This window comes from Artemia franciscana, chromosome 10, assembly GCF_032884065.1.
Source record: "Artemia franciscana chromosome 10, ASM3288406v1, whole genome shotgun sequence".
Classification (NCBI taxonomy): domain Eukaryota; kingdom Metazoa; phylum Arthropoda; class Branchiopoda; order Anostraca; family Artemiidae; genus Artemia; species Artemia franciscana.
The window spans coordinates 4,122,459-4,142,706 of record NC_088872.1 but is presented as its reverse complement, the minus strand read 5'-3'; the positions used below and the strand labels follow the sequence as shown (position 1 = coordinate 4,142,706).

General features: G+C 33.0%; 1 protein-coding gene across 1 annotated transcript in view; it reads left to right on the top strand.

Annotated features, from left to right (window-relative positions):
• The first annotated feature begins 925 nt into the window (after window positions 1–925).
• LOC136031677 (protein transport protein Sec24C-like) overlaps window positions 926–20,248 on the top strand; it is a 53,735-nt gene continuing 34,412 nt past the window's right edge. Inside the window, exons 1-4 of the mRNA XM_065711354.1 lie at window positions 926–1,052; window positions 11,169–11,229; window positions 13,355–13,455; window positions 18,503–18,721. Coding sequence (XP_065567426.1) covers window positions 1,050–1,052; window positions 11,169–11,229; window positions 13,355–13,455; window positions 18,503–18,721 — 384 coding nt within the window. The 5' untranslated portion in view covers window positions 926–1,049. The remainder of the gene's footprint in view (window positions 1,053–11,168; window positions 11,230–13,354; window positions 13,456–18,502; window positions 18,722–20,248) is intronic.

The following is a 20,248-nucleotide window of genomic DNA, read 5'->3' as shown; positions in this document are numbered from 1 at the left end:
GTGGATAAGACCTTTGCTAACGTTCTTCTATCAACAGAATTGAAAGCTTACTCATAATCGATAAAACTGAGGACCAAAGGTATTTGACAATGAAGGGACTTCTCAATTATTAAGCTAGGAGTGAAAATGTGGTCGACACATCCTCTACCTTTTCTAAAACCGCACTGTTCTTCCCTTAAAACTTTGTCTACAGCATCTCTCAGTCTAAAAAGTATCATATTTCTAAGTAATTTGCTATCTACAGAGACCAGACTATTGCCTCGATAATTACGACACTCACTCTTGTCACCTTTCTTATACAGTGGTTTAATTAAGGTTTTTCTAAAATCATTGGGTACTTCCCCTTTTTCAAAAATTATATTCATAATCTTCAACAATAACTTTGATTATTTTCAAAGGTCATAAGGGTTTGCAAGTTTTTTTTTTGCGAGGAGTTCATTTTCATTTTCAAACCACTTGCAATAGAGCCTTATAATTAAGCTTATTCATTAAGTCACTGCAATAAATTACGATAAGCTTTGCAGAACATGGGGTAAATTTTTGGCAAATGATTAAACTTATTGCAATTGATTTTTGACGTTCAGTAAACAATGTCAATTACTGATTTGCATTCAGAGCTCATGAATGCAGAGCTCACTGATTTGCTCACTTTGCTTCAGAGCTCAATAAGCTGCAATTTTTTCTTTTACAGCCAAAAAATACGTATTTTAGTATAAGTTAACAAGGCTTTTGGTTAGTTTCAAAGTCTCTATTGGTTTATAAGACATTTTTATGTGATATTCTTTTAATGTTCAAACTACTTTCAATACAAAATGATAATTAGGATTATTCAAGAAGTTATTGGAATTAATTGTAATAAGCTTTTTTGAATTCGAGGTAAACAAAACAAGCTTCGTTTTATGTTGTCAATTAAAGGTGACGTGTCTTTTTTCACTGAAGAAAAGAACATAACGCTAGTTGGAACTAGGCTAAAAAGGAAAATAAATTTAATTAAAGTACATGGTATATCCACAATTTATCATATAAAGAGATTTGGAATCAAGTAAACTATGGTAATGCTTTCATCTTCTTAGAATATATTGCCATTAACAATCTAGGAGAGTAGGCTATCTTGGAAAATAGGTGGGTTAAGTCCTAGATATTTAAGAACCTTCAACTATAGTAAGGTACCCAGTAATCTAGATGTTAATCATCACTTTAGTAGTTAAGGAAATGTAAACAGCCTATATTAGGCTATACAACCTAGCCTATGAAGTAGCCTAGGTTGTTTACTAGCCTATTAGATTTGTCCAAAAATTCTTAAAATGTAGGGCCTATGTGGTTAGCATACACATTTTAATCATATGCAACACCAATAATTTTGGGTCAAATTCTAGTTTAGTGACTTCCGGCTATCTTGGAAAGGGGTTAGGTTAGGAAAATGAAACTTCCAGAAATGGGTCTACAGGCTAAAGTATATCCTTGAAAGGTATTTTAAAGTACCCACCTCCACTCCTTCTCCCTCCAGAGGGCCCTGAAATTCAGCTAAATGAAAGGTACTAGGCCTATATCTATTGAAATTTTGACAAAACAACATTTTACCTTAATTTTCAGTTACCAGTTGCTTTTTCTCTGCCTTTAGTTCTCAAAATGCAATTCCTGTTATTTGAGTTGAATTCTGTGCCATATAAGTGTTTTTTTTTCTAAATTCAGAAAATGTATTTGCAGGTCTATAAAATCCCATAAATTGGGATTAGACAAAGCTATGAAGTTGTAAAAACTTTTTGTGTACTTCATTTGTGTAACAGATCTGTTTTGCAAGGTTTTGTCTTAATAACACAAAGATATTTAAAGGTCAGTGCCTTCTAGAAGGAGGAGTAGAGGTAGGTACTTCCTTTCTGGAACAAACATTAGTCTGTAGACATATCCTTGAAAGTTTTGTTTTCCTAACCTTACCCCTCTCCAAGATAGCAAAGCCAAGATAGTATAGCATAGCTAAACTAGAATTTACCTTAAAAACAAAACTAAAATTCTTAATCTATTAAATGCAATATATTTACATTAGCCAAATCAGATTATCATGCTTCCTTCTTAAACTCATTCACATTATTTATATTTCTAACTTATTTAATGTAGGCTAGTTTTTATCCAGTATTCAACAATCTCACTTGGGCCAAACTAAATATTCCCACTGAATAACTTGTTTTACAATAGATGAATCAATAGAAAGATCAACATACACATATATTGTTAGGCCTAGGGTATATGTGGCCATTGGGGTGTCTTGATTGTCAGGGTAACAACTATTATGTTGAAGAAGAACCTAAAATAAAGAATCTAATGGTATAATTTTTATTCATGTCTTATATAAACTAAGGCTATGTATAGGGAGAGGACAGGGGATGAATTGTCAAAAGCACAAACCAAACCATAAAAATGAGCACAAAATTAGTAATATAAAAATATCTCTTTTTTTATTTTAGCATTTCTCCTTCTGGGTAGCTACTATTCTTAACCTTTACCTCTCAAAGTTATAATAAAGTGTCTAAATCATAGACAGACACTATGCTTGATACATCCAATCTAAGGCACATGTTGCAACCCAAATAATCCTATTTGATATGTTAGGATATAAGTGTAAACTACCTTTTTAAAGTTTATATCTTAAAAAGAAAAAAAAAATCCTAGAATGTGATTACTCAATCCTAACTAGTTCAATCCCAATTATCAGCCAAGCTCAACTATCTATTACCATTTATTTCATATCCAATTTTATGAATCTATTGTCCATGTTTATGAAAGATACATTTAACTAAAACCAAGCATTAGTTTAATTAGGTGACTAAAACAAATGCCCAAAAAGCAAGAATGGGCCTAAAAACCAAGTGAAACAATTTTGGATGACAAACTGTAAGTAAGGAGTAACTTTGCTCAATGGTAACCTAATCAAAATTCTAGAAAACATAATTTTTATGTAATAAAATGCATTAATATAATTTGCTTTTCATACTGATTCCAAATATAGGGTAAAGGTACTGGTGATTTGACAAGTTTTGTAAAAAAAACACTTTTTCTACTCCAGAAGTCCTAATTTAAAGAATCTTGGTTTGGAAAGGTTTTCAGTATGTAGCAAAAACATCTGAGAATCTAACTGTTTGATGAGAAGTTTGAAGCTTTATCTGAAGATGGTACAAAACTGCAATTTATGAAAATTAGAGCATTTTCACCTACAAATTCAACAACAAAAAAGATACCTGTTTTCAAAACAAGTCAGAACCCAATTCAACACATGTCAGAATACTTTGGGAATATATGTGGTTGGGACCTGGTGTATTTGATGTGTATATTCTTGTTTCTTTTTTTTTTTCTTCAACTTTGTTTAATGTATAAAAGTGTAAGACACTTCAAAAAGTCAAAGTAATAAAACTAACAAAATTGTTTCAAGTATGTAATATTTAATGTAACAAATTTGATTAATCATAAGGAGTGTGATATTGTGACCTAGATCACATAAATCTCCTTTTTTCCAAGTGCTGCATATATGCCACAAGAATTGCATCTCCAAACATTATCTGGAATGACCCACTCCCTGTCAGTTTTAATGGTCCAGTAAAGATTAGTTCATTGTTGACAGTGTAAATGTCATCAACATTTGACCATTTCAAAGTGTGATCTGCAATTCTAATCCATTTGAGAAATTTGAGTTTGGACTGTTCTTTGTCAAGAAAGTCCAGACTCATATTGACAAAACATGGCACCTCACTTTTTTGTCACTAAAGAAAATGGGATACTATTTGTCAAGCTGCAGTTCAACTTCTGATTGAACAGGTTGCAGAATTTTGCCATCAGATTCAGACAATGATTGTTTCTTGCCATTGTCAACTACTGCCTCATTATGAACTTTGTTTCCTCTTTTGGCTTTATCATGGCAATAGTCAAGATTAGAGAGATGTTGATAGAACTTCTTCCTTACCATTCCAGAAGTAGCTGCTTTCAGTGCCACAGTGTCACTTGTCTTGTCTCATGCTAATCTGAAAGAGACTAACAAACCAAGCAGTTTGTTCTCAAGTTTTACGCAGTGTAAAATTCAATGAGTGGTGTATAATATACAAGTACCAAAATGCCTTCTCCCTGTGGAAAAAAACAAAACTCAAATAAAATTCTCAAATTTGGAAAGCCTTATTTTCCACAGGAGGTTATTATCCATGGGAGGGGGGTAAATGCCTAGAGCCATATATCCTATTTAAGATTATTATAAATTGTGACACCAAGGAGTTTAACATGTTTCTTTAGCATTTTGGAAGGGATTGGGTCTTAGGAAAATGGGAGTAGATTTCAAGAAATTTAAGAAGTTTATTGTCATTATATTTGATTTAGTGGATCTTATTTTCATAAGAAGATTCTTAGGTTCATTCAAAAGATAGGCTAGGATTTTGAAGGGGTCACTTGATGTTTCTATGACTTGGTTTTAGGCGTTAACCCCCCCCCCTCCACATACACACAAAATAAGGTTTTCCAAATTTGAGATTATTTAGTTTCATTGGTAAGTGCTAAGTAAAGGGAAAAATGCATTCCATCTCAACCTCTGAAATTTTTGGCAGTAGCAGGCACCAAATTTGACAGCTATGGTTTTGTCTGTGAATCCTGGAATTTTGACACCAATTATTTCTCATTTGTTTTACATGTTCAGTGAAATTTTGACAAAGTTACTACAAGATGTTTGCAAAAGAAATAAATCTATTTATAGAAGCCATTATCTATGTTTGAATTCAGCTGAGCAAACATTTCTAGTGTGCCTGGTATTCCACTATATTAAACAAAAATTTTTTCACACTTGGAACCTAGTTTCAACAGTTGTTATTATATTTATTACCCACAAACATTCAAAAGTATAAACAGTAGAGTACAGAGACAAATTTAATAAACAAGCAAAAAACAAAAAAAACAGTACACATAACTCAACAAGAACAACAATAACAACAGTTCAGTAGAACAGACAAAGTAAAGTTGTTATGACAATTTAGAAATACTTACAAACACAGTATAGACTGCCACTCAAGTTTTACATTCATCATCATCATCCATTATTTTTAACCAACAAAGATAACACAATGGAGAAAAGAAAAAGGAAACAAAATTAACAAAATGACTAAAAACTAAACACTCATCCTACCTTAGGAGAAGAAACAAAAAAAGAGGGTAATAATCACACAATCTTGTCAAGATCCTTTGACACATAATTTTATTAAGATCCTTAATTTGTGAAGGTACATCTAAAAGCTCACACCTTTCAACTGTATCCCTATTACAAAGCCACTGTGAAATACTACTGTTAATAAAGCAAAAACTAGAAATATTTAAAATATTCTACTCTAATTGTAGAGAGATGCTTTTTCCTAAATAAATGCAAGGTACCAGACAGAAAAAGTGAAGCAAAACTATGGTACAATCTGCAGAGACCCTTTCAATAATATAAAAAAAACAACTTAAAATGCATCAAAAATATTTTTTAAATCAGAAAAATTTGAAAAAGATGAGGTATTTTTTAACTTATAAACAGGTGACCAGATCTTAATGAAATTCGATGTTTGGAAGGATATCGTGTCTCAGAGCTCTTATTTTAAATCCTGACTGGATCTGGTGACGTTGGGGGGGGGGGGGGTCTAAAATCCCCATTACAAAGCCACTGTGGTTAATAAAGCAAAAACTGGAAATATTTAAAATATTCTACTCTAATTGTAGAGAGATGCTAAATAAATGCAAGGTACCAGACAGAAAAAGTGAAGCAAAACTATGGTACAATCTGCAGAGACCCTTTCAATTATATAAAAAAACAACTTAAAATGCATCAAAAATATTTTTTAAATCAGAAAAATTTGAAAAAGATGAGGTATTTTTAACTTATAAACAGGTGACCAGATCTTAATGAAATTCGATGTTTGGAAGGATATCATGTCTCAGAGCTCTTATTTTAAATCCTGACCGGATCCGGTGACGTTGGGGGGGGGTCTAAAATCCCCATTACAAAGCCACTGTGGTTAATAAAGCAAAAACTGGAAATATTTAAAATATTCTACTCTAATTGTAGAGAGATGCTAAATAAATGCAAGGTACCAGACAGAAAAAGTGAACCAAAACTATGGTACAATCTGCAGAGACCCTTCCAATTATATTTACATTTGTTGGGCAACATCTTCGTATAAGCAATACAAATATTTTTAATAGCACTTTTGACTAAATGTAAACGTGTAGAAGATAACGAACTTCCAAGAGAGATTCCAAGTCAATTTACTTGCAAAAATATGGAAGAGAAATATTTTCAATAACTAATGGGGCAACTGTGCATTGGCTATTAAAACATATAAACTCACACTTTTGGAGGTTAATAGAAAGTCCAACAGATTCAAGAGATAATTTTAAATGAGGAAAATTTACCATAAAACTTCTAAGACTATGGCTTAATAGAAGGACATGATCAGCATTTGCGATATGCAATAACCCAACATCACTGTAAAATGCAGAAACTGGCAATAAGCACATGGAAGACACTAGAACATAATTAAAAATACTTGGGGATAAACCAGCGCCATGGCACACTCCTTTTCATACATTAATCTCTGCAGAAAGCTGTCTCTTCCATTTGAATATAATATTTGTTGCCATGTTCATTTGATTTTATCAAGGGAAAGCTGGTGGCTGGATCTCAGATAAGGTGGCTGGATCTCAGATAAGGTGGCTGGAATTCAGATAAGATGAGATGTATCTTGATGCATTGTTGCTAACCCGAACTTTTTTTTTGCAATAAATAACCAAGTGACGACAGTTTGAACATTACATACCTGAAAAATTGTTGGGAGGTCCTTTCTTGTCAAAAACAGGAAACTGACTGAATTGCATGTTCTTTTCTAATGTGGGTGTACTGGATATAGTGTCAACGTTTCCTATACTTGAAGTACAAAATGGCTTCAAGAGATGGCACTCCAAATCATGGCTAAGCTAAGTTATTCTGTTTTGAGGGAACATTTTCCTCAAATAGAACTGTCAAATCATTGATACCTCAACTTCAACTTTTTCTTTATTCAACTTAAAAAATACAAAAACAATATTATGCCCTAACAGAGAGCAGAGCTCTTAAGGCTGGAACCGTGCTTACATATAGTAAGGCTGGGGCAACACTAAACATAGGTATACCCTTACCCTATGTTTAGTGTTGCTCATCAAAAGCTACAAGTCTGAGGAAAATTGCCTCAAGACTATCCAAAATGTGGATTTTTTTTCATTTCTGTCAGAAGAAACATAACAGATGTGTGTTTATTTCCCAGGGTTATTGCATCAAACTAATTTGTTCTGGAAGATTGGGAGAGGATGGATTTGAATGGGAATTAAAAGTTTAAGTGACAAAAAGATTGAAGGGCAACTAACCTCCCTCCCAAACCCCATTTTTCCAAAGTTGTCTGATCAAAAATTCTGATATAGCCATTTAATTCAGCGTAGTTGAAAGGTCTGATAACTATGCCTTCAGTGGTGACATAACCCCCCCTCCCCCTAGAGCCTTGGGGAAAGGGCTATAAGTTATGAAATTTGTCCATTGTTAATATACAGTATTTGTTATTGCAAAGTAAATATACATTTGTTGGGGGGGTCTTCCTCTGGAGTTGGGTTTCTACAGGAAGAATTTTCTATGGGGTTCAAGGAAATTTGACAGAATGCCTTTAGGAGAGTCTTCATGCTTTGGACAATTTTTGTGTGTGCCTCCAACTCCCTCATGCTTTGTAAATAAGGAAACAAAAATTTCTCAGTATCTTTTTCATTAACTAGAACGTTATCCCCAAGGTTTGAAACTGGGAATTTAAACAGTTTTTGAGGACATGCTTTATTTTCACAACTGCCCATTTTGTCCCAAGTATGAAATAGGGCTCTATAGATGGGACAGGTCATAACCATACTTAGGACAGGCCCTAATATGCCTTTCTTGATTACAAAACTCAGCTATTTTATAGAGATAGTGGAATAAAAGCATACACAAAGTGTCCTGCTTGCCTTGCAGCCTGTCCTGATGACTTGGGATTGACAAGAGAGTTGTGATAACAGTGTAGCAGGGATGTAGGAACAGAAATTACTTCGTATATGAAAGGGGCTTCTCCCTCCTAAACGTCCCTCTCTTTATGCTAAAGTTTGACTCTTTCTCTCAACTCTACTTTTTAAAACAATAAAAAACTTTAGCGTAAAGAGCGGGGCGTTGATGAGGGAGCAGCTCCTTTCATATACGAAGTAATTTCTGTTCGTTTTAAGTTTAATGTCGCTCCTTACTTCCAGTTAAAAAAAACTTGTTTTTTTTAAATTTAATTTCTGAACCAAGACAAGTGTTGATCAAGATCAGGCCAATTAGATGAAGGCTAAACTGGGATGTCAAATCATAACCTCAAAATACTGCTAGCAAGATTTTTTTATTGGAGGTTCAGCACCACCTTATCTTGCTGAACATGCAATATAAGGTAATAACAGTGTATAATAAAATAGTTTGTGTCATAAATATATTATTTATATTAGCATTGTCTTTGATCTATAACCATTTACCAGTTGTTAGTAGTAATCGAAATCCCATTTTTGTTTAACAGTGGCTAATCACTAGCCATTAAGTCAGAAATGGCCATTAGTTAGCAACTGGAAGGTTAAAAAAAGCCTTTGATGGCTGCTTATATAGGCAAAATGTTTGTCAGTATTGTGAAAGTTTCAGTGTGACCCTTTGCCACTGAAGTTAAGATGAAAAATATCCTATTTGCCACTGACAACTGTGTTAACAAGAGAAAAACGAAAAATCAATCACAAGGCTGACAATAAAAAAAGACAGGGGTATTTTTCTTTTTATTAGAAAAGATTTATTTATCCTTTGATTGTAAAAATTAGAAAGTTTAATACATTACGAATTAGAAATTTTTCTAATTCGAATACGAATAGAAAGAGTCATAGTCTATTTTTAAGTTTCTGAAGTTAAGTGAAAGCCCTTGCATTACAGTTACCTATAGGAAAAGAAAAATATGATATCCCTGATTTTCCAGATAAATGACCAGATCATTTTGATTATGATTTTTGTGTTCTACCAATTCTAAGCATCTAATTCTGTGTTTTTGATTGTGCTACCAAATAGTCACAAACATGCTTTCACTGTGCTGTTGACAAGAAAATATCTTCCAGTAAATGTTTGCTAGCCATTAAGTTTTCAACACAGACTAAAAACTTTTCTAAAAGGAAAAATCAGGTGTGTAAGGCAATGAAAATTAGCAGTCCTTACCTAAAAACCGGAACTTTAAATGTTCATAGTATATGGAAATTGAAAATAATGACAATAAAACTATTTTTGAGCTGCTGCTTACAGATAACTAGCAATCAGCAACAAAAATGTCATAACAAGCAAAAAGCAATAAATAACATGTCTATTGTCCTTTAACATTATAATTTATTGTGAAAGGCCTCACTTTGCAATTTCAAATGACGATAACTTTCCTGCTCTAAATCTAAATTATATCATCTACTTATCAGACTACATTTGCTATATCATATTTTTAATTTACTTACTTTTCATTTTATTAGGCTACATTTAATTCATAGATCAGGAAACTGAGTTACACTAATATAGATATCCAATATGAAGGCAAAGCTTGTACAATTTTTCAATGAGGTTTATTGAATTACAATCAATTGTTTGATAGGGTAAATTACTGTGTTTTGACCACTTATTTCTTTGACATTAGTTGCTGAAAAATTGACATAATCTTATTCAGATTACTGGATAAACGTCAAGTATAAGTGCAATTTAGTAACTTTTTTCTAACTCAAAGAGGTTTTGAGCTATAAAAAGAAATTATCAATAAATGGAGCTACAGTTCAAAATCAGTGACATAAATTCACAATGGTTTAGGGGGGAGGGGGCAAAATGTATTTTCAATGTCTCGGGCGAATTTTCAATTTTTTTCCATAGAAATGCTAAAAAAGACATTTTAATGAAAATACTGGCTAAAAGTTTTTTATTCAAAATATAGGGAAGAAAAAACGTAGGGGCGGAAGGCCTATCGTTGACATCATCACCTAAAGTTAGGGTTTGTAAAAATTTTCCAAGCTCTCATGTCTACTCCTTCACTATTTGTAAGCCTTTAAAGATTGTGCGAGTGGCCTTAACTTTTAAATTTGTTTTTAAGCTGGACTTAAGTTTCTGGACCTCTTGGACTGTAGGTTTCAGGAAAGCTGTTCTGAGAATTTGATCATCGAATTAACGATGTTTCTTGACTACTAAAGTCCCTGATATGAGGATTTGAGTTGGGTTCAGAAGCAAATTTCATTTTTTATTTGAGCTTAGCACTAATTCTCCTACTGCCTTTCAAATTAAAAGCAAAGGATTAGGACTATGATGTTAACAACTTCCCAGACTCTAATTTATGTTGATCCATCTCTGAAAGTCTCATTTGCACAGGGAACAGCTTTCCAAGATGGCAAAAAGCAGCTCCTCTTTTTTTTAAGGTAGGCTGCTTTCTGGATAAAAATAAAAACGCAACTTGGCTACAACAAAGGGTAAGGATAGAAATGCAGAGCAGTGACTTCTTGCTAACCCAGAAATCTGTTTTGCTATGTTAACAAGACCTTACGGATAGATCGGTTGGCGAAAGAAGTTGTTATATAGTTTTTATCTGCACCCATGGTGGGTGGAAATAGCAGCCGAAATTTAGGCCCTGAGCTGCCATGTCAATCCTAGTGAAATGCATCCATGCAGGTTCTAATGTTGGACAAAAGTCCGCCTAGAATCCGAACAAGTCCTAAAGACTGAATGGCCTTGGCCTGCAGTCTGAAGAATTGAATATCAAGCTGAACTTGTTTTTTTTCCTTTTTCAAGAAATACGTTTTATTATATATAGTAAACATAGTAAACAAAGGGATCCCCTTATAAACATTTCAGTAATTCCTTTGTTACCCCAGAAGTTTAATGTCTAAGCATGCCTTTTTCTTAACAAATTAAAGTAGGCAGTATTCATAAATGATTGCTTAAATTAAATGGAACAACAATTCAAAAATGATAAAGTTGCTGTATTTTATATGTATGCTTTTTTGTATTTATATCTAGGAGTAACCTACTAGTATCATATTGTTCAGAATTGATTCATGTTCACTTGACTTGCAATTCTCTTTTTCTTTTGTAGAAACAAAATCCTCCAATGTCTCAACAAAGGCCCCAGTTTCAGGGTGGACCAACAGGTCAAGGTAGGTATAAATATTCTTCTCTCTCCCTCTCTCCCTCTTTATTCCTTTCCTTCTCCCTTTCTAAACCTTTTCTCTCCCCCTCCCCTTTGTAGTGAATATAAATGATTTCTCGCAATTTCTCTCTGTAGGTTTCCTTTTCTAAGCATTTTGTTGTTTTATAGACAATGGGGTTTGTATTTCCCAGAACCCACAATAAATTATGAGCAAACTATTCATCATTTCATAAAAGTATAAATGTACTCTAATAGTTGGGTATATCTTCCAACTTCGAAGGGCGTACTATTTTAGATTTGGTATTATTAGTAATTTTTTTATATCTTTATGACATGTTTGTTTTGTTTTTCTTTCTTTTACTATAACCCATCGTTTTCTTTTTTTTTGTTTATAGATGAGTACTAAAGAAAATTCATTCATTTATTCACCTTTAAATTCCACTTGCTCATTATTTCTTTTACATATTATTGAGAAACTGGGTTCACCCAGGGGTATTATTTGCTTAACATAGAATTTAATTGCCAACTTAATTAAGATAGAGGTTTATGTCCCTTCTGATACATAACAAAAAAAAAGTTTTTTCCAACTGAAAGTTAGGAGCAATATTAAAACTTAAAACGAACAGAAATTATTGCGTATTTGAGGGGGGGGGGTTATCCATCTCCTACAGAGATGGATATCCATATCCATCCAACAGCTCGTTCTTCACGCTAATTTTTTTTAGTATTTTTAAAAAAGCTCTATATTGTTCTTATTAAGCGACCCTTGTATACCAGGAGAAAATTCTTAAAGAATATGGAGACAACTCAAACTTTAGCTTAAAGAGCGAGGTGCTGAGTAGGGGGCAACCCCCCTCATATATGCATAACATTTCTTTACCTTAGGAGTTTTAATGTTTCTCCTTACTTTTAGCAGAAAAAACTTGTTTTATTAAATTTTACTTCTGATTGTTTTTTAAATAGTGCCAGGAAATAAGGCTCCACCTGCACGAAAAAATCCTCCTCTCCATGGAAATATCCTCTAGACAATTCAACCCTGGCAAAAAATCACCTAGGATAATTGCCCTTAATATCTCCCTATGTAAGATCGAGTCGGCAAAGAGAAAGCAAGACATACAAAAGAATTTTAAATTGAAATTTTGGCAAATTTCCTCTGAAAAGTTCACCCCATGGAAACTCCCCTTCCTGTGGAAAATCTCTTCAGCAGAAAATTCGCCCCCCCCACACCTGAAAAATGTATACATACATCCTATTAACAAATGTATGTAAACAATCACTAAACTTTATTACTTATATACCTTTCTCTGGGCGTCTTTTTTTTTTTTTTTGGGGGGGGGGGTCATGTTATCTTCAAAGGCATAGTTATTGGGCAATTCAACTATGTTTAACAAAATCTCGAAATTTTGATCCTTGTTTTGGAAAAAAGGGGGCGTGGGGGGCCTAGTTACCCTCCAATGTTTTATTCACTTAAAAAGAAAACTAGAACTTTCAATATCCAGTTGAATGAGCCCTCTCCCAATATTCTAGGACCATTAGGTTGATACGTTCACCCTTGGAAAAAAACAACAAAAAAACATGCATCCCTGATTTTTCTTGTGGCAAAAATACAAAATTCCATATCTGCTGCAGATAGGAGCCTGAAACCTCTACATTAGAGCTCTGTGATATGCTGAATCTAAGGGTGTGATTTTCATTAAGATTCTTTGACTTCTGGGGGATTTCCCCCTTTTTTTTAAATCAGGCGAATTTTCTCACTTTGAAAACACTTGGAATACATGCACTTGGAGCAGAGAAAAAAAAGATAGATTAATATCCTATACTTCTGTTTTAAAGTGTGTTTTACGGCGGATTTTCTAAAAGGAGCATGAGATTTTGTGACAAGCCTAAAGCTGTAACTTGAAGAGAAAGGTCAAGGTATTTCTTTTATTGGACTCATTAGTTTCAGATCTCCCTATTCACTGAGTCAAAATGTGATATTGCTTAGAATTCTTCTTAGAAATTGATCTAAATTAACTTCAAAATAGTAGAACTTTGTTCTGGTTTTTAATTACTGAAACACAGAGGTATGATGATTGAATTTGTTGATCGGTGTTGGAGGAAGAACATTTTTTTAGGGAGATTTTTTTTTTCAGGCACTGCAGCTTATCCGCAACTTGGTATAAGACCAGCACCACCAATGAATTTGACAGGACAAATGCAAAATATGTCAATTTCTCAACAAATGACTCAATTGGTAACTGTTTTGCTCTTTTGATTCTGTTTAAATATTTTAATATAATAGTTAAATATTTGTACTCCTTCTATTGGTGTTATGAGTCCTCTTCATAACATTGTCTCAAATGCCAGACAGTTTTCACATAAAATTTCAAAGACAGATTAGGTCCTAAACCTTCTTATGGCAGTATTTGGGTAAAGCTGCATCATTGTCTGCTTCAGCTAAGATCCTGATCCTGCAAGCAAACTAAGATCTACTTCACTGTGCATCACTCCAGACATTTCAAAGATTTGAACTAGGAGAATTCAGATATTCGAGCAGAATTTCTTGTAGATTTTTAACATGGTACAGAATTTTGATATAAGGTTATATAATGCTCATGGGGATACTAAAAGAAAATCTAAGGAATTATTTTGGTAGTTAAGTTGAAGAAGATGCTTGAAACAAGGTAGATGGGCGGGTGTCTAAAAAGTCACTGGATGCTTTTTGATAATAATGAAACTTGACATTTTTTAGAGTTAAAAGTTTATTTAAACTAGTTAGTAATAGGACCAGGTACTAACCTTTCTTAATTTTAATTCACTTATTCACTTATTCTTATTTACTTCATTAACTTAATTACTTACTTATTTAACCTAATTACTTAATTTAATTTACTTAACTTAATTTACTTTATTAACTTAATTACTTAACTTACTTAATTGCTTTTTTTAATTTAGGTACTCTTTGGCCTACTTAATGTTATTCTTAATTGTAATTTATCTATTCAGTCTAATTATGAACGTTAGATTACTAATACATTTCTAAATGGTGTTAGAAAACATATCAAGAGATTTTTTGACCAGACAAAAAAAACTTTCCTCTTGATCATACAAAAAACGTGAGTTGACTTAGGTGTGCAACATTTGAGCTATGTTTGATTCAATTTTTGGGAATTTTTTTTCAAATTTTCAACTCACTGAACAAAATAATTTTTGTTTCTTCTGCAAAACTATGACTTCTGGACTTGGTTCCTCAGAATTTAAATCAGACTCTATATATTTTTAATTTTCCTTTCTCCTACTTAGCCCGGTCGTCTAAATAAGTAAAGAAACAATTTTGCATAGCCTACTGAACACAATCCAGTTTAAAACCACTATGCAGAAGGGGGCTGCTGAAAGCACATTAATCTTTTTCTGTTTTACTGTGGTTTTTTTTTTTTCCAAAAAATGGTCGTCTTGAGAAATAATAAAAGTATATTAGATCACAGTTAACCTATTCTGGTAAAAATAAAACATACACTATTATATATATATTTCAGGAGCCTTAGATTTTTCCCTTATAAACAAAATGATGAGAGCCCTTGTATTTGTTTCTCAAACCTTAAGTTCAACTTAGAAATTAATTGATGGGAAGGGGTTTTTAATTTTGCCTCGCTAAAACACAGGTCGGGTTGTTTACCGTGCCTTATTATATAATTACTGGTTATTTTTTCGGAAAAGAGAGACTGGTCTGCTTTGCGGTACCTACCTGCTATGTATAGGTCAATTATAAGTCTAATATAATTAATAAGTCTAAAAATAGGTCTCTATGCATAGGGTCAATTATAAGCATGTTGCTAAAGAAATAGCTGTTTCTATAGTATTGGTTGCATGGATATGACGTCGGTTATAATTTATAACCAACTTAAACTACGACTCAAGACATTTTCAATATACCAACTCTGACTCCATTCAGCAAAAATTTACTAAACCTCCGGCTCCACAACTCCAAAATCATGTTTTAAAGCTTCATTTAACTATACTTATAAGTTGTAACCGACTCCCACTCCAGCCCTGACTTCAGATATTTTCAATATACCGATTCCAGCTCCATTCAGCAAAAATTTACTAAACCTCTGGCTCCACAACTCCAACTCCACAGTCCTGTTTTACAGCTTCATTTAACTATATTTATAAGTTATAACCGACTCCCATTCAAACCGTGGCTTCAGATATTTTCAATATACCGACTCCAGATCCATTCAGCAAAAATTTACTATACTTCTGGCTCCACAACTCCAACCCCACAGTCCTGTTTTACAGCTTCATTTATCTATATTTATAAGTTATAACCGACTCCCATTCAAACCCTGGCTTCAGATATTTTCAATATACCGACTCCAGATCCATTCAGCAAAAATTTACTATACCTCTGGCTCCACAACTCCGACCCCACAGTCCTGTTTTACAGCTTCATTTAACTATATTTTATAAGTTATAACCGACTCCAACTCCAACCCCTACTTCAGATATTTTCAATATACCGACTTCGACTTCATTCAGCAAAAATTTACGAAAACTTTGATTCCACAGCCCTGGTTGGTTGTGATATTTTGGGATCAGGGAAGCATAACATTATGCTTAAGTTTTAACTGGAATGTTGGTATCATAGTCAATTTTACCGCATTCAATATTTTTTTTATGTAATGACTATTAAGGCGAGCCATTTATAGAAATGTACAACATTAGATACTGTTAAAATGGGCAAAATATTGAGTCTAGAATTCATTGATTATGTAAAAATATTTCTTAATGTAGGATTTGTTGAGAGTGTATCTACTGTCATGAAGTCTGACTAAATATAAAGGGGATCCGCCAAGAACAATCAAACGAGAGAGCCTAACCTCTCCCAAGTCCTCCCCAACCTTAACCAGCTTACGGATTTTAAAATATCAGATCATTAATATTCAGAAGCATCAGAAATTAAACTATTTTAATTTCTTGGCATGTCTAATGACTTCGGAAACTATTTTGTTAACAGATAGGACTTAGGGAATAACTTATAAGTTGTTAAAATTTACTATGAAAATATTGAAAGCAACACTCCTGATCCTCACCTATAATGAGCTAGAATGTATTTGGCAAAACTTACGTAGCGACCTGCGCCACCTGAGCAAGGAGCTGGTTCTTCAGCGAGAGAGTATTCACTATATGATTCAGTTTCTTTAGAATCAACGAATGCATTCGACCGAAGTGTTGAAAAAGAGTGGTTAAACCAGGGTTTCACAAATGGGCTGGGAGACAACTGAGTCGTTAGCTAGAATGTAACAATCATTAAAAAAACAACAAAAAAAAAAAAAAACAGATATAAAGAAGTGATCAAGGAGTAGTATAAAGATGAAAATCCTTAAACATCTCAGATGTCATTTATATTTGTATTATTTTTCAATTCAATTAAAAAAAACTTAATAATAATACTAGCTTAAGTAGGTTGTCCTAACGCCGTTTTGATCATATAAACAATTTTGCATAAAATAAACACCATGAAATAACAATGAACTTCTGAAAAAAAAAATGTACGATTTTGAGAAGTTTCACAAACTAGATTTTGTGACGGGCTTCAAATGGAAGCTTTTCCATTTGAATTTAAACCCCCATTTAATTAATGGGGGTTTCCATTTAAACCCCCAGCCTTTTCCATTTAAACCCCCAGCCTGGTTGTTAAAAATCTTCTGTAGGTGTATTTGCGCAATACTGCAAAGGTAATTAACACAACCCTTGTAAAAAGATGAAAGGTTCTGAAAAGGGAGAAAGGTGTAGGCCCTTAAGCTGAAGCTGTGCCTGTTTAATAGAATTGACATCTCTGCACTAACATATGGTTGCGAGTCTTGGAGGCTTTCGAAGGTTTCAGAGAAAAGGTCGCGTGGCTTTAAAAACAATTATCTGTTAAAAATAATTGTAATCAGTTTGGTTGGTTTGTGTTTTAACACCTCGATCAGAGTTCTTTTTAGACAAATTTTAATTTCAAATAGACAAAATTTTGATGGAGGTTTAAGATCGTTGTCGTGAGGTTAAAGCAGCATAGTTTTACAACCAAGTGTGACAAGATAATTGTGAGATCGTCAAATCATTCCCTCCCCGGAATTTAATGCCAATTCTGAGTGATTAATATTTGCAATTAATTAGTGTTTCGATTAGTGGTTTGGCTAATGAGTCCATCTGACCATTTTTATACGAATGTATCACCTATGCTCTTACGCATAAAAAATGTCAATGATTTTTTCCACCATAGATTGGTACATGAAAATTAAAACCAGTAATGACTTTTTCAATTTCGTCTGATGTGGTTTATTGAGTTAGTTGATTTGGTCGCTGTACTGACTTGGCATCTTGTTAAACTTCCTTGATTTTTCCCTTCGTCAGTATTCTGGATGTTCTTTGATCAAAACAGAGAAAGAAGGTGAAAAAAGGCTTCTTTTTTTTTGTATACGAGTTTTATATAGCTCCTTGGTCATAATTTGCTTCATCTAGAGCTAGCATATCAGGTACTTCATATAGTTAATGATCTTTTTCCAAGAGGACAGTGCTATGTTGAAATTTTGAATCTTTTGTAACAATCCTCATTTTTTCTCAGATTGAACATACTCTCAAATTTCTTCTTTTTTTTCTAAAGTGAAGAGGGAAAGAATGTACTAACCCAAGTAAGGACAAATGGAAAGGGAACTGGCAGTACTGAACCTTCACAACGTTTTTGAAGTGTCAAGGACATGAAAATGAAAACATTTTCCCCTCCCATCGACCCATCTTAGGTCTGTTCATAACTGGAAATCGTGGTTTTCTAAGATTTTATTTTGATTGTCTCAAAGTCATGAAGTTTTTTGGGTGGTATTATGTTTTCGTCAGTGCTGCAACGATAAACCGTGAAAACAAATAAGTAAAACAAATTAGTTGCATTTAACAACGTCTTTTCGTGTAAAAAGTCAAATATCAGCAGTGCGTTGACTCCTACAGAAAACTAGACCTTGAAAAGAAAGCTAAAACTTCTTGAGCTGTTTGGGGTCATGTTTTTTTGTTGTCTTTTTTGTTGTTGTTTTTTCTTTTTTTTTCTGCAAATTAACATATGGAAGTGTTTTTTCATCAAAAAATGATTTTCTGATTTTTGTTTTTAATTTTTAGATATATATATATATATGGTTGTGTAAGTTCCCTTTTAACCAGTTGAACCAATCAAATTTAATTTTCACTGGTACCTTAGTAACCTAACTTTCCACGGTTGCTTTCTCCCTAGATTCAACCCACTCTCAAAATTCCTCTTTGTTTTCTAGAATGATATGGGAAATAATGTACCAAACCAGGGATATGTAAATGGAACAGCTAGTGGTAATATAACCCCAACTGGCCCTGCTTTTCCCCAGCGTTTGCCAATCACACCTGGTATGGTGTCTACTCCTGGAAGTATGCCAGGACTGTTTCAAAGGCCATTAGGAATGCCACGTCAAAGAATGCCAACCCTACCTTCTCCGCTATCCGGTCCTCAAAGACCTGTAAGTATTTTGAATGAAAGTCTAAACACTGTTTAACGTCCATTAGTTTCATTTATAAAACACGTTACTATTTGTGGTAATTTTCAAATTTAAAAGTAAATGTGTTATTGGCAATATAAGATATGCTTTGTAATATAAATTTTATGTATGTAATTAAAAAAAAAATAGTATGTAAAAAAAATGCCTCATAGATTTCTATAGAATAAAAAAATATAATTGGGTTAATTTTGGTATACCCCAGAAAACTGATGGTTCTTATTTATGTTTTTTTTTTTTTTTTTTTTTTTTTTTTTTTTTTTTTTTGTGCATGTAAAAAGGCTCCTGGAACACTGTCCAAAATCAAAATTATTATCTTTATTGTTGTATGTTAGTAATTTAATTCCCATTAAAATAGTTCCTTGAAATCTTCCTAGACTTTTTTTTTACCACTTTGTGTGGGGAATTCACAGAAATGGAGGGGATGGGGAGGGGTAACGATTTAAAAAAAAGTGCAGATACGGAAAAAGGTATATCCCAAATTTTTTTTTCTAATAAACATACTTATGAAAGCATTCTTCAAAATCTAGAAGAGGGGACTTGCCCCCTCGCTTCTAATTATCACTGCTATAGTTTCCTTTCTTACGGCTAGATGTAAAAGATTTGTCAAAAGAAAGGAGGTAAGGTGCATTATCACTAATAAAAATAGACGCAATAACGGTGTAAAATGCAAGCTAAGTGTTCAACATGGAAATTCAGATCGCAATAAATCTTTAATCTCTGGAAAATTTTTGGAAGCTATTTTTCATAGAAACAGAGTCGATTAAGAAAATAATATTCGTTTTATTTCGTATGAAAGGTCCTCTGTATAAAAACTAATATACTTGATTTATTTATCACCCACACAATGGAGTAGTGGATATTGGTGAAGAAACAGTAAATAAAAAAGACACTTGAGAAACATAGATGATCAACGAAAAAATCGGATTATACGGTGGTAAGGGAATAAATGCAAATAACCTGTACTTGAGAATTTTCCAAGCTGTATATCTGATTTCAAACTTTCTAACGTTATGATATTCATAATTAAATCAATTTTTAATGTTTATGTTTATCCTACAAAAGTGACGTAAGCTAAGATTAGGGTTGGTTTTTTTACAGAGGGGGGGGGGGGGTAACGCTCTTAAAATGTGTTGTATTATTAACTCTGAGAACAACGAATTCGCTTTATGCGTCAACTATACAAACAACTTTAAAATTTTTTGCACTGCATTATACGAATAAGGCAATTCAACATAACAGTAAATTATTGAATATACGTCAAGTCTAAATTGCACAGAAGAAAATTTACTTTTTTTCTTTTTTTTTTTGTCCAAACTGCAAAATAAAGAAAAAATTCAAAATTGAAGTAATATATCCATTTTCTGTTAATTACCAGAGGACTATTGGAATAACTGAAGCAAAAAAGACAGAATGATCACAGAATATTTAAAAAATAATTTAATTAAAAAAAAATCTTTTAAGAATATTAAAAAAATAGACCATTGCACG